This window comes from Haliaeetus leucocephalus, unplaced genomic scaffold, assembly GCF_000737465.1.
Source record: "Haliaeetus leucocephalus isolate CR32 unplaced genomic scaffold, Haliaeetus_leucocephalus-4.0 Scaffold351, whole genome shotgun sequence".
NCBI lineage: Eukaryota > Metazoa > Chordata > Aves > Accipitriformes > Accipitridae > Haliaeetus > Haliaeetus leucocephalus.
Window position 1 is genome coordinate 7,060,736 of NW_010972787.1, and position 14,512 is coordinate 7,075,247.

At 44.2% G+C, this 14,512-nt stretch overlaps 1 protein-coding gene across 1 annotated transcript in view; it reads left to right on the forward strand.

Annotated features, from left to right (window-relative positions):
• The window catches only part of KL (klotho), a 49,174-nt gene extending 42,648 nt beyond the window's left edge, over window positions 1-6,526 (forward strand). The window contains exons 5-6 of the mRNA XM_010572809.1: window positions 1,645-2,761; window positions 6,189-6,526. Coding sequence (XP_010571111.1) covers window positions 1,645-2,761; window positions 6,189-6,526 — 1,455 coding nt within the window. The remainder of the gene's footprint in view (window positions 1-1,644; window positions 2,762-6,188) is intronic.
• Window positions 6,527-14,512: the final 7,986 nt, after the last annotated feature.

A 14,512-nucleotide genomic window follows, 5' to 3' on the forward strand; every position in this document is an offset into this window, starting at 1 on the left:
TTTTTCTCACTCCAAAATAAGATCTGACTTTGTTCTCTTGAAAAATACTGCAGCCTCCTTACCTGGTACACTGATTTCCAAAAAAATTCAACGGTCATTATCCTCCTAGCTCCCAGGTAGATTAGGGATTGGAAATGGAATTGCTGCCTTTGGGATCGATAACAGGTATAAAGTTGCAGAGTCTGTCAGCCTAAGACAGTTAAAAAATCCCTCCCATCCCCAAAACCTTCAAAGTTGAATATTTTCATTTCAAAAGGCCATTGAAACATTTTGTGCTGTAAGGCTTAGGTAGTGTGATTTGTAGATGCATCACAGTGGAAAAACTCTTTTGACAGCATTCCCACAGTATTAGTGGCAATGCATGCTTTAGTAATCTACAAGGGACAATTCTCCAGAAAAGCAATTTCCCTCAGACATGCTGTTTTTTATTACTTTCTTCTATAAGCACAGTACTGACCTCTCCGGAGAAAATAGCAACTGATTTTCAGCAGCTTCTTTACACAGTCTGCAGAGCCTCAGCTACAAGTTGAACACTGGTTGTAGGCTGACACCTGCTTTTCAAACAGAGGGCAGGACAAGGAAATCTGAACTCAAGGGGAAACCGCGCACCAAAGAAAAAAAAAAAGGAAAAAAGGACAAATGAACACATGTGGTACCAGTATCCTGTAGTTTGGATCTTTCTTGTAAGAGTTACATTAGAGTATGAATGAGGAGATTTTACACTGTGCTTTATTTTAAGTAATTCACTTTTCCATTTTCTAGTCCTTATTGTGTTTGTGATATTCATTAAAAAGTTAAAGTATAATTCTGCGGGACCCTGAGAAACTCATCTTCTACTGTGTCAGTATGTCATATAGGCAATTCTGACATCTGAAGCCCTAGAGACATATGGGAAATGCATTTATTTTTGGAGTGACATATAGTGGGTTTACTTGGAGGCCTGAAAAAAAATTGATTCAGACATCAGTAGCCTGCTGAAATAACTTAGAAATGAGTTCAGTATGAGTTAAATAAAAAAGGATGTCTTTAGCAAGAACGAAAAATTTTGCTTGTCAACTGAATTCATGCTAAAAATCAAGTGCGGAGCATTACTCATCTTTCATCATAGTCAGGGAAAGAACTGAACACAGAAATGATGTTGCATTTGTTATTTCTTTTATTGAATTCAGGGAGTGGTCTTGAAACTGAATCTACTGGGTAATTTACAACAGACAGTCTCTCTGTAGGCTCTTCTTAATCTTGAAAGAAAAACATTTTAAAAATTACTGTAGTGTTTGCTGAATATCAGCTTCTCTGGAGATCTGTTGCAGGCGTAGTGCCTTATCCCTGAGCAATCCCTTATTTCCCATACAGGCTGGAGCAGTCTGGAGAAGATACAAACATGGTGACCATTAACATAAGTTTGTTTGGAAAGTAGGATGAAAATGATACATAGATTTGGTATTTTTCTGACATCACATGTTAACAGAAAATTAATTCATTCATATGAGCCAGAGATGTTATTGTATCAGAGATGCGAGAGAGGTGCTAAATGCAATGTTTTGACTTACTATATTCTTTCACTACATTGTGCCTGATGGTTATGATGTTCCCACCTACCTAGAACAAACAGCTTGAATCTGGTCTGTTTCTTATTCTACCTAGGTAGACACGACACCCGCCCAGTTTCTTGACTCTAATGTTTATGTGTGGGATGTTCACCAGACAAAGAAGCTTATTAAAGTGGATGGAGTTTTCACCTCAAAACGCAAGCGTCAGTGTGTTGACTTTGCTGCTATCAGGCTCCAGATATCTCTTCTGCAAGAAATGCATGTCACACACTTCCATTTTTCACTGAAATGGTCTTTAATCCTTCCTTTAGGTAACCTTTCTCTAATCAACCACACTCTTGTACATTATTATCAGTGTTTTGCTAGTGAACTTCTCAGAGTTAACATAACTCCTGTTGTTGCTTTATGGCAACCTATGGCTGAGAATCAAGAGCTTCCAGTTTCCCTTGCCAAATGTGGAGCTTGGGAAAACCCAGAAACTGTTCAGGCTTTTGTTGAGTATGCCAAATTCTGCTTTACAAGTCTTGGGGACCATGTCAAATTTTGGATCACAATGAATGAACCGTCTGTGAAAAACTTGACATACACAGCAGGTCACAACCTGCTGAAAGCCCATGCAAAAGCATGGCATCTCTATGACAAAGAATTCAGGAGATCTCAGAAGGGTAAAATATCTATAGCTCTGCAAGCCGACTGGGTAGAACCAGCTTGTCCCTTTTCCAGGAATGACCAAGAAGTTGCTGACAGAATTTTAGAGTTCGACATTGGCTGGCTTGCAGAGCCCATCTTTGGGAATGGTGACTACCCACAGGTGATGAGAGCATGGCTTCACCGAAGAAATAGTGTTGACCTCTATAATTTCCACTTGCCTTATTTCTCAGAAGATGAGAAGAAGTTAATCCAGGGCTCATTTGATTTTTTTGCCTTGAGTCACTACACTACTACCCTTGTGGGCTGGGAGAAAGAAGATGCACTAAAATATGACCACTATCTTGAAGTTCAAATGATCAATGACATCACATGGCTGCACTCCCCCGGCAGAGCTGCAGTAGTGCCCTGGGGACTGCGTAAATTGCTCAAGTGGGTTAAATCAAAGTATGGCGATGTCCCAATTTATGTTATGGCTAATGGAATTGACGATGGCCAGAATATGGTGTATGATAAGCTCAGAGTGTATTACATACAGAATTACATCAATGAAGCTTTAAAAGGTAAGGAACCATAGATGGTTTATATGTCACAAATCCCAGTATTAGTATGCAGTGTGTTACAGAGTATGTTTAACTTTGAAAAAAAGAAATCCTATGCAGAATACTCCATAAATGAGATGTTATTACAGCATAACAGATAGTTTTTCCTTTGATTTACGATTGGTTGGTGTTACTAAACATCAGGAAGACTGACCTTGCACATATTCTGCATAAGACAGCAGAAGAACTTTTTTGTGGATTCAAGAAATTTAAGTAGATGTTACGTGAGTAGCTCCACATGATTTAGTCAGATTTTCTTCTTACTGCACTTCTACTGTTGTTCTGCTTTGTTGCTTCTCTCCACTGATGTGCCTCAGGGCTGGGTATGAGTTCTATTCCTCAGCTGTCTCTGTATCTTATCCAACAGTGATCTTATCCAGCAGTGATCTTCATAATAATTGAGCTGTCTACCTCATTATGCCATTTCCTGGACTCTTTCCTGCTATTCAGAACCCAAAGCAGTCTTTTCCTCTGTCTCAAAGATTCATAAATTGTGAGGCAAAAAGGAGGCATTTTGAGTCATCCTGTCATACAACACATGCTGGTTTTTAAGAAACGCACAAGATGCGAATGAGATAATTTTTACTGATGAAGAATCTTCTACATCTCACTGTAAGCTGTTGCAGTGGGTAATTATTTACTGTTTTTATATATAAGCGTGTGTATAGGTATATATAACTCTTATTTCTAATATTCATTTCTTTAGCTTCAGCCTTAAGCCATTTTGTTGTGCATTTCCATGTATTTTACCTGTGTAGGTATTCACAGACTGAAAACAAGCTCTCTCTCATTTCTCTCTTTGGTAAATAACACAGACAAAGCTCTTTGTGTCCCTTACTATAAAACATGATTTAGAACCTTTCAATTATTAAACTTTTTCCCGTTTGCCAGCATTCTTGAGAAGGGTAAACCCAGACCTGGACACGCTGTTCCTACCACAGCCACACCTATATCTCAGGCAGGTATAACGTAACCTCTTACCCTTTTACTCCTCTTTCATACATCTAAGCAGCCCATTAGCTCTTTTGGCCACGGGAGCAGGTTGGTTACACACACTCTGTGGTTATCTACAGAGATTTCAAACTCGGTTACAGATTCCTGCCCCCAGGCAGAACTCCCTCTGCTGAAGTACGGTCTGCTTGTTCTTTGACATCCTCACATTTGGTCGTGTTCAAGTGCCAGTTGCTTGCTTGTGCAAAGCTTGCTGCGCTAGCTAAATTATGTCCCTAATCTTTGTGTTATTGGCAAACTTTTCATAAAGCTACGCTAATTGGCATTAATCACATGTATCTCCTGTAATTTTTATTTATCCAACCTTACATAATCTATTCCACTCTTTTGCTAGGTAGCAAAGGATGGCTGGCAGTTCCATAATTTGCTAGGTCATCCTGTCCACTCTGTTAAGTTTTGTCTTTAACTTCCTCCTCTAATTTCCACCTCTTTCACAAATTGCTGAACATCAATATTAAGTGCCCAAGAGTTCTTTCTCTAGCATTTTGAAGCACTGGATGCATGTTTTCTGCATCTGTAGTTAAAAAACATATCTTGGCTGTATTTGGGCTTAAGGTTTCAATCTTTTTTTTTTCCTTGTATTGCTTTTCTCCTTCCTGCCACTTTAGACCGTACCAGTTCTTGGCACTTCTGTTTTCAAAACATGTATGGATATGGGCTTTTCTCCCAGTTCCTGTTAGCCAGAACACCTGCACATCCCCCTGTTTTTTACAGAACTTTGTCATTCGTACTGATCTGGAACCAGTATCCCCCAATCAAGTATCTTCCTATCTTTCCACCTTCTTTGTCATGGATGACTATGTCCCTGCTAACTAGCCATAATACTTGCCCTAAAGCTCACTCTCCTCCTTTTGACATCATACACTCCTCCATAGTGTTTGGTCCATCAGTAATACCAGCTTTTTCATTCTCTTTTCTTCTCCCGCTCTGGTACTGTGCTTTTGTCCATCTTGTCCTTACACAGGGACCAAGCTCTTAACCTTGGCATCACGACTGATTCGGGTTTCTCCAAAACTTGCATTTTTTCTGCAAGACCCTGTGCAGTAACTGAGACGAGTTACAAATCTCATGTCCTTACCTCAGCGTCATGCTGGAGAGGAGATTTGGTACATGGGCATTGTCCCCTTAAAGTTCCCATTCTGCCTTCTTCCTCCAGCTGGTTTCAGGGACTGCATGTGGCAGGATTTGTGCGTGTAATGTTGCTCACTTGCATTGTTCGAGGAGAGCCAGCAGGTTTGTGCAGATAAATGATTCCAGAATACAGTACGGGACCCTTTGGACTGAGGCTGTATTTTTTAAGTGCTTTGTACACTGTTTAAGTACATCTTTGCCAATTGAAAACAAAAACCAGCAGTAACCATTTATGTAACACCATTAAATCCACAACATGCAGTTTTACAAACACAAACTAATTATCCTGGGTAGCAGCTCTGTAAAAAGGCAGGTAAATATTATTTCATTTTACACATGAAAAGTAGGTTAGAAGTGCTAAATGTCTTGCATGTGCCTGCAGAAAGAATTATTTCCAGAGGCATATAAAATTCAGCAATTGTTAGCTTTCAGTCCTGTGTTCATCTGATAGAAGGTGATGCTTTAATTTGTTACAAGTAGTGATTTTGAGAGATAAAGTATTACAGTTTGTGTTTACTACTGTGGATTGATTGGTTTTGTATAGTGGGACTGATGGCTCAGGGTTAGTTCTCCAGCTGCTGGACCTCTTTCAGTAGCCAAGTTAGCAGTATGAATTGTGGACATGTTCTCAGTAAAGATAATACGGGTCATCTTGGATCAGAAACTCAGGTCAATAACAAGAGAGGACTATGATTTGCATAACCTTTCCACTTGCACAGGTGATATCCCCGTATGTGACCTTAGCGTGGGCACGTCTTTTTCTGGTGTCACTGTGCCTTTGCTAGTGAGAAGTGCAGCGTGATGTCCTGTGTTCCTTGGCTGTCCCCATCAGGAGGAGCTCTGCCAGGGAGAAGGAGCAATCAGAGAAACAGGTTGCAGAAGTCCAGGTGCAGGAAAACCAAAACCTGTATTCTTTCATACATAAAAAAAGAGAGCCATCTTTTCACGATAGGCTCCATGCTGATCATTAAATACAGTCATGCAGTCACAGCTGTGTTTACCAAGCACAAGGAAATAAATTGCAGGATACTTGCAGATCACACTGTCTGGCAATGGCTGACAGATTCTTACTTTTTATGAGAAACACTTCATAGATGTACGTGTACCTTACCTTATTTTGGGGAAGAGAGGTGCAGATGTGGGCTTAACATCCCCTGCCCCTGCTTTATGTGCTGGCATATGGTACTGCTCTTGAATGCCAAGGTGACATTTATTCATTTCTTCAACCCTTTGTTTTCTTTCGCAGCTTACACCTTGGATAATGTTAACCTGCAAGGATATTTCGTCTATTCTTTTAATGACAAGACTGCTCCTAAATATGGTCTCTACAGTTACACTGCAAATCAATATGAACCAAAGCCTTCTTTGAAACAGTACAGAGAAATAATTGACAATGATGGTTTTCCTGGTCCTGAAACTCCTGAGCTGCTGTGCCGAGAAGAGGTTGCCTCGTGTCCTGAATGCCACTTCTTCCGAACCAGAAAATCATTATTAGCCTTTATCTCTTTCATATTTGTGGCTTTTATTGTTACTATATGCTTCATTACTTACTACTCCAAGAGGGTAGAAAGACGATATAAATAGAGCTGCCCCTTTGAACACATCACTCGCTGCCCTTTCTCTTGCATCCTCTTGGGAAATCTGAAATAAGAGCGCACAATGTTGTGATTGCTTCAGCACTGGAAAGGCATTTACATTGCCTGATACTGCAGGACACTGACACTGAGAAGAGACTGCTAGCATATGGCTTCCAGAAATCGTTTTCTCTGGTTTAGTACATTTGGTTTATGACCAGTCCTTAATTCCTGTGGTTGGAGTTATCTCACAACTTTCTCTGGGACCTTTTGTTGAGCAGATGCTTTCCCCTCCTTGGTTTTGCCTCACTGAGTTGGACAGGTGAAAGTATGTTTTGAAGACATGGAGTGATGGAAGGGCCTGAATGTCAAATTCTCCAAAGGAAGACTGAGGAGAAACTAAATGGTTTACTTTTCCAAATTAGGGTTTAATGCTGATGTTGCTTGATCAGAGCCAGCACCTGACTGGAGCAGGGAACGTGACTGAGCAGAGACGAAGGAGAATTGCACAAAGCAGCGCTGAGGGAAAGGACAACCCCCTTTCCTAAAGCAGATGCAGAGGGAAGAGCAAGGGGACACGAGTGGGTGCTGCTGGGAGCTCTCGGTAAATTAGTGAACTACTCCGCAGGTTGCTGATGGCTACGCCTGACTTCAGGATGTCATCGGGGAACTTCAGCTGAAGGAACGGTGTCTTTCTCAGTGGGGAAAACAGCAGGGATATGTCCAGGGATGGCAGGGGTCATGCCATCTGATTGGAAGAGATGGGAAGGGTGAAAGAGCTTCTCTTTGATTTGCTCAGTAAAAAAAACCACAGAGCAGGAACCGGGATGTCTTTGCTGTCCCGGCTGTCAGGAAGCTGCGTGCCTGACCCTGTCCCCTGTCGCCCTGTACCCACGGACACGGGGGGCTGGGGCTGGGGCACCCCGTTTCTGCACTTCTCGCAGCAAGTCGCGCACACTCCGCTGCTGCCCGGCTACTTACCTGCTGGAAGCTTGTGGATAATTTAGTAGGATGGTCTCCGTATACCATTTAGTGTTGAGTGTGGAGACTTTTAAATCCCAGCATTTTGGTGTAATGATCCAGCAGTTTATTGCTGCTTTGGCCAGGGTCTGAAATCTTGGAGCTGTTGCTCTGAGCCTCTTCCAGGTTGGCTGGAGGGTCTCCTTTGAGCAACTGGATCTGGCCCTGGCAACATTTCATCCCAAAGTATTCCTGAACTTCAGAGGGCCTCTCATTTTTCTCTCAGCAAGATAAATTAGCGAAATAGTAGCGACATTGTTTATTAGTAGAAACAGAGAATGGAAAACCCCACTACCTTATTTTGCCTGCCTTGTGAATCACTATATTAGGAGTGTCCTCGCTCTAAAGCAGTGAGGTAATTTTTCTCTGCTCTCTATCTCTAGGCCTGCATCGCCTTCAGCTGTAATTGTATTTTTATTGCTGTGTGAATAATGTCACTCACTGGAAAGAATATTTTGAAGGAAATATGCTCTGTGTTAATTAAGAATTATTTATCTACTAAAGCTGATTATGCTGTATTAAATGTGATGTTTATCTACTAGATGACTAGTAGATGAGTAAATGAACTCCCAGGGTTCCTTTCAGCCTGAATACTCTGTGATTCTGTACTGTAAATTAAAACTTTCACATGAAATAATAGGATTTTATTTTGTAACTTAAGATTCTGTTTTTTCTTAAATAATCTATAGAAATAGAAAAGAATGAGTATCTTATCATAACGATTAATATATTTGTCCTCTAGTTCCAGTCTTAAAATGGTCTCTCTTTGTACTAATGTATATTTTGGTATGGAGATTAAGGTGAAAAATTCAGAGTAAAAAACTGATGAAGTATTAAAAACATATATAAAAATTATTTATAGCCTGAAAGGACTTGCTGAATAAGAGCAAATTTTAAAATGCTGTATATTTATGCATTGGTGCCTGGTGTAGTGTGGATTATGAAGAAATAGCCTCTCCTTAAATGTATGAAATGCCAAATGGCTTTCTCCATGGCATAGCAACGAATCACCTTGCAATGCATTACTCCAGTCGTCAGATGCCTTCGCAGTACATAACAGAAAGTGACAATCATTTAATACAAACTGTAGCCTGGTCATGCCTAACTTGTACGGTATGTGTGCGCATGCACGTAGGTTACAATTATTTTGCTGTTGGTAAAACAAAGAGTCCGGAGCTGATCTTTCCAAGAAGCCGAGTGTACGTGCCTCCCCTGGGTTTGAGGGGATCTGGGGGGCCTGGGCAAGCCCAGAAGAGCGGGGTGCCGTCCCGGCGGGCCCCGCCGCACCCTGACACTTGGCCAACCGTTCACCGTCCGGCGAGTCGCAGCCCTGCAATGGCCCGGCCACAGCGCAGCGCGTGAAACAGCGGTCCAAGCACGGAGGAGACACTGCAGGCTCTTCCCGCAGAGGCCGGGGGATATGTAACCACCGACAGGCAGATGGCACCAGCTGGATATCTAATTTGTAGGTAAATTGGGATTTGTTGCTATGAAGCTGTAGGATTGCATCCACTCATGGTGCCGTGGCCCATAGAAATAACGCGGCCTTGGGCACGATTCCCTTCAGAAGACTCTTTAAATATCACTGCGGAGCAGGGACCGGCTCGAGCTGGGCCCAGCAGTTGCCAAAGTCTTCTCCTAAGCAGTCTGCCCACGGCGCTGCCTGTGCACGGCAACGGGTAGCTCTTGGCGAATGAATTGCACGATGACGGGCCAGGGAAAATACAGGCTGGGCTGATGGAGATAATGGTATGGTTTTGCCTCGGGAATCTGCTTCATTTTCTGTAATCGGGGGCCAGCGCGAGTTTCTTGTCGGTCTTCTTGAAAAAAATCGTCCTCCGCTAACAACAAAAAAGCCCTTGAACAGGCAAAGATGAGGTACTTGTCCAAGGAGAATTGCCATGTGCTCACGCAGACGGATGCGGTAATCACCTCCTGCCGTCCGGCTGTGGGCCGTGGGCACTTCTTCCGCTCGATACCCACGTGCGAGTGACGATCTGGCACTTCCCCGTCACCATCTGTGCATCTACAGCAGAAACACCGACCGTAGCAAGGGCTTTGAGCAGAGGGGACGGCATCGTCAGGCTGCACGGACAGTTCAGGGCAGGATGGTATTTCATTTTCGGAAAAGCAACCGGAGTCTGCACGTGATGGATGTTAACATGCAATATCTCCTGTAGACTAGTTTCTTGATTTTAACTGTGTTTCTAGAATGAAATGTTGTTGCCAGTTTGCTCAATGCTCCAGATTAAACATGTTGTAAAATACAAAACTATATTTTTATTCAAAATATTTTTGTGACATGAGTGCAAAGCTTCTGTTTTATTTCTTGGAAAAGATTATGCAGGGTAACTGTGGGAAGGATGTCTTTGCTAAGTGAAAGAATGTTATATTGTTTTTTAACAATCTCAGAAATGAAATAAAGATACTGTACATAACAAATTGTAACATGACTTCACTGTTTAATCTGTCCAATTTCTCTGTCTGCAGCATGAAGTACAGTGTACCTTTGGAGAGGCTGTTATGGTAACTCTGCAAGGAGTTTGTGTTGCTGTTTGTTTTTCCAGTGCCGCATAAATAACTGTAAGTTTTGTTGGAGATTGCTGGGGCCTGTGTCTAAACAGAGGTTTTTCCAGCAGACCTAGGGCTTTGGAGGGGTTTTTTTTTTTTTTTTTTTTTTTTTTTTTTTTTTTTTTTTTTATTATTATTTTTAGAGTGACTACTGCTATTTAAAAAGCCTGTGGAAGTAACCATACCAATATAAGAGTGTTTTGTTGCAATAGCTTATTCCATAGTAACACTGCAGTAAATTTGATGGCTCTTCCATTCCAGTAGAATTACTCACAGGCTTGAGGGATTTTGTCAGCATTGTTGTGGCACTAAGCAGTCAGTTTGTGGCATCTTTGTTAAACATCCTAAGGAAAGTAAATGTCAAGGTTAAAGGAAGTGGGAGCAGAACGGGACAAGACTAGTTAGTGGTACAGTGGCTGTACAAGTGTCAGCATGTTTAAACACAGAACTTGCCCTTCACTTTCCTCCTTGCAGTGGATTCATTTGCTTTTGAGTCGTTTAGAAAACTTGATCTGTTCATTCTGCTTGCAAAAACCCCTTAGGTGAAAATGCCCATATTGAGGGCGAAGAAGTCAGTTGTAGGTGCTAGATTTCAGCTGCAGCTGAGAAAATTCAGTTTTGTTCCTTCTTCGCTCATGCAAAGCTGAGAAGGGGAGGTGAGGAAAAGAAAGGGGAATGCTCTTCCCGTCTTTGATGTGCCACTTGTGGATTGCCAAACCACTCTTCGCCAGCCGTCACGAGGCTACGGCTGGTGCTGGCCAGTTAAGCCCACCCTTTTTAAGAGATTGGAAAAAAGAGGGAATAACGAGGTGAGATGAAAGTGGCAGGGTCCAACATATCAGAGGCTTTTATTTTGTTTCGTGAGTTGAAGAGAAACACCACGCTCTGTCAAACCGTTCTGGGAAAATTAAGATGGTTAAGAAACCAGAAAGTTGAAGTAACAGCAGCTTACAGCCAAGACACTTGTGGGTGCTGACATTTTGCTGGCTATTATTTTGTGATGCTTTGTGTGTTTGTGAAGGACTGGCAAAAGGACCAGCGAGGCAGAGAGAAGCCAGGCAGAACACTAACGAAGCAGGGCAGAAAAGCCACAGGCACAAGCGGACGCGTGAATTCCTCACCCTGGGAGCTGAGGGAGCAGTCCCCTAGTGTGGGGACGGGCCATGGGACTTTGAATATCCTTTGTTAAAAAAAATAAAATTTAAAAAAAGAATCTACTCTGAAAACTCCCTCTCCCCCATATTTGTCCCTTAATGATACACCTCCTACATGATGAATTTTACTGTCAAAAGCCCCTTCCTCGTCACAAGAGTTACTCGCAACGGAACACGGCGAAGCATTGTTATTGGGTTCCAGCTCTCCTGAGCTCATCCAAATGTGTTTCTGGCTCGAGTCCCAGGAGACCCATGAGGGTCCGAGGTGCAGAGGGAAACCGGGCACTGGCGGGTGGGAGAAGTGGTCGCTGTCACCAGCACCGAGCAAAGCAGCGAGAATGACAGTGACGATGTTTTCTAAATACTGCAAATTCACATCAAGTTGGATTAGTTTCTACTTTAGTTCTTTTCTATTGGTGGAAAGGGTTTCTTCCTTAGTAAGAGGGCAACATACAAGACTTGGGGTTTTTTTTGGCAGGGAGGGCTGGGTTTTAACTCTCCCTTCCTAACCTGGGATGTGTAATGTACTTCTCACTGATTTTTTTTAAGGCAGCAGTCCTTGCAGGGAAGGAGAGGACCTGGGCAGCGCCTTCTCTGTCCTACCTCTTTGGCTCTCAGGAGCCAGAGAAGTCTCCAAGCTGGAGCTTCCCCCCGGAGCTGTGCCTTGCCGGGATGTGCATCCAAGCCGGAGCGGTGCCGAGCCCCAGGGCACTGGAGGAAGAGCAGAGCCGACGGCGTGTCCGGCCGAGATGCTGGCTGAAACGGCGGCTCAGCTCTCGGCAGTGAGCTGGCTGTTTCCTCGCCGCCTTCTTGCGCTCAGGGCTCTGTTGCTTTCGGCAGCGCCGTAAACCAGCGGGGCTGCACAAACGCAACACCTGACCCAAGAAATATGGTTTTCCTCCTGCCAGAGGGAACCGCGCATTGGCCGAGCGTTTAGTTCGAGAGGTGTAATGCTATAAACTACCTGTGCTGTAAAGTTTTACGAGGTGACGAAGTTTTGTAGTCTGGCAATAGCGCAGTCGAGCTGGAGGCGATGGGATGCCCTGCCAGGAAAGGGAGAGGAGCAAGCCGGCGAGGAGGGCTTCCCGGCAGGCTGCAGCCTCTCCGGTCAGGACGGATGGTTCCCCGAGGGGTGCGAGGCTGCTGCTTCTCTGGCTGGGACAGGCGTGAGCCGGGGCTTAGTGCTGGGTGAAGGATGGAGCAGGGCCAGCTCCAGCTCTCTCGCCACGTCCTCTTCCCTCTTTGGCCATGTATTTGTTCACATTTGGGCTATGAAATGGGGAACTAAACACCAAGGTATGACATAGATATGCCAGGGCGTATAGTTTATTTAGAAGACAAAATACTGTTTACAGGCCTTACAGATTTTTTGTTGATAGTTATTACTTTGCAGCAAACCTTCTGCCTCCCTCTCTCCACTAGGATCAAACGGGTCTTATTTCCAAAAGCTGAGAAAATAAATGCTCATAAAGTAAGCTGCCAGCGTTGCAGTCGTCTCCCCCAGCACTAGCTGAGCCTTTAAGTCCACTTCTGATGGAAGTTTGTGAATTTTATACACATTTGTAACTCATTTATCTGCCACATTGCTGCAGGAGCCGTGAGCGGATATTGCCTTTCCTTGCACCTCGCAGCGGGAGGCGGCAGGGTCCGGCACCCGGCAGCACGTGGTTGTTCCTGCTTGGTATTCACAGGCACGTTCCTCCAGCTGGTGATATATTATTATTGGGCTGGAAGAAAAATAATGCCACCGAGCTCTTATTATTTTCTCCTTTTATCTGTTTGGTCATATTAATGTGGGATAATCATTATATAAATGCACAGGAGACGCAGTCAAGGACGTATTCATTTTTAAAGTAAGTCCTCCACTGCTCTTGTACTTCAGTCATTCATCTTCTGTCTTTAATTACAGCAAGTGATCTCAGAGGCACTTAAAAGATTAAATTACTCAATTATTTGAAAAACCCAAATGCAATAACTGTATCTCTTTTCTGATAAATACCAGTGATTGCTGGAAAAGGTTGCCCAAGGCAAGAAATACTGGGAGGCCAAGGAGGCCATAGTGTAATATTTTGGCTTAGCCCAGTGATACCCATTTAATTTTTCATTATTTGCAACTATTTTTTTTTTTCATTGATAATAATGACAAACTTTCCCATCGCTGTCTTGGTGGTTTCAGCAGCGTGACGAACGTCGCCGATCGGCTATTTATGAGTGTCCCGGCACCTCCTCGACTGCAGAGAGAACGACATGAGACCACTCGATGATAACCGCAGCTCAAAAAAGACCTAAGGCCACGGCTGGGCATCAGCATGGCCAGGCAGTGAACCCCATTCAAGGCGATGCTTGTCGATGGGGTTTCGTCTGGTATTTGGGAAGGATATGTAATTAAAACACGTGTGGTGGCTCACTCCATGTTGGAGTGGCTTCACCACTGGCTGTGGGCAGTCCGGCTCAGGCCCTGCGACCTTGTGGGAAGCGGGAAAGGTGGCCTGCCAAAAATCGTCTCTGAAATGGTGCTCTCGCTGTCCCACGGCCCTGGGAGGGAGCTGCTGGTGTGCCCTGCGTGTGGGCATTGCGCCAATGCTGTGACAGTGTATCTGCAGCAGCAGAGCTTGTCCTTCCTCACCAGGGATCCCCAAATACAGCCACTGAAGAATGGGGAGTTTTCCCCAAATCACTTATTTTACCTTTTGCAAAGCAGCAGACGTGATGAGCCTGGGTAAGGGGTGCAGGCTGGTGTGATCCCTCCTCCCTGGGCCAGGAGGAAAGGGACGTGACTCTTCAGGGAAAGAGAAATCCAGGCTAAAGAACGAACTAAAATCCTACCCTTTTTCTCTTCACAGGCCAGTTCCGAGTTCCTGTCCCATCGGGAGCCAGCCGACACCGTGCAAAATGCCGGAGCAGCCGTGAGCCCAGGGCAGTCTGCACTTACAGCCATGGTGGGCTCCTTGCTCGTGCTGGTTAGCCACCAGCGTGGCACATGGACGGGTGTTTGGAGCTGATAAACGAACTCCGTGCTCTCAGCTACCCCCCACGGCAAGTCTCTAAACTGAAAGAGTCTGGGGGGCAGGGGGGGAACCTCAGGACTCGCTGTTTGTGGTCAAGCCAGACCAGCTGTGGTGCTTCTGGTCGTACTGCCATGAAGATCGAGCCTGGCTGGAGCCGGCGAGGTGCAGCGGGGTGGCCGATCCTCCCCCTGCGGGTCCGGGGTCAGGCTGCACACAGGCACCCTGCCAGCATCTGTCCCGCAC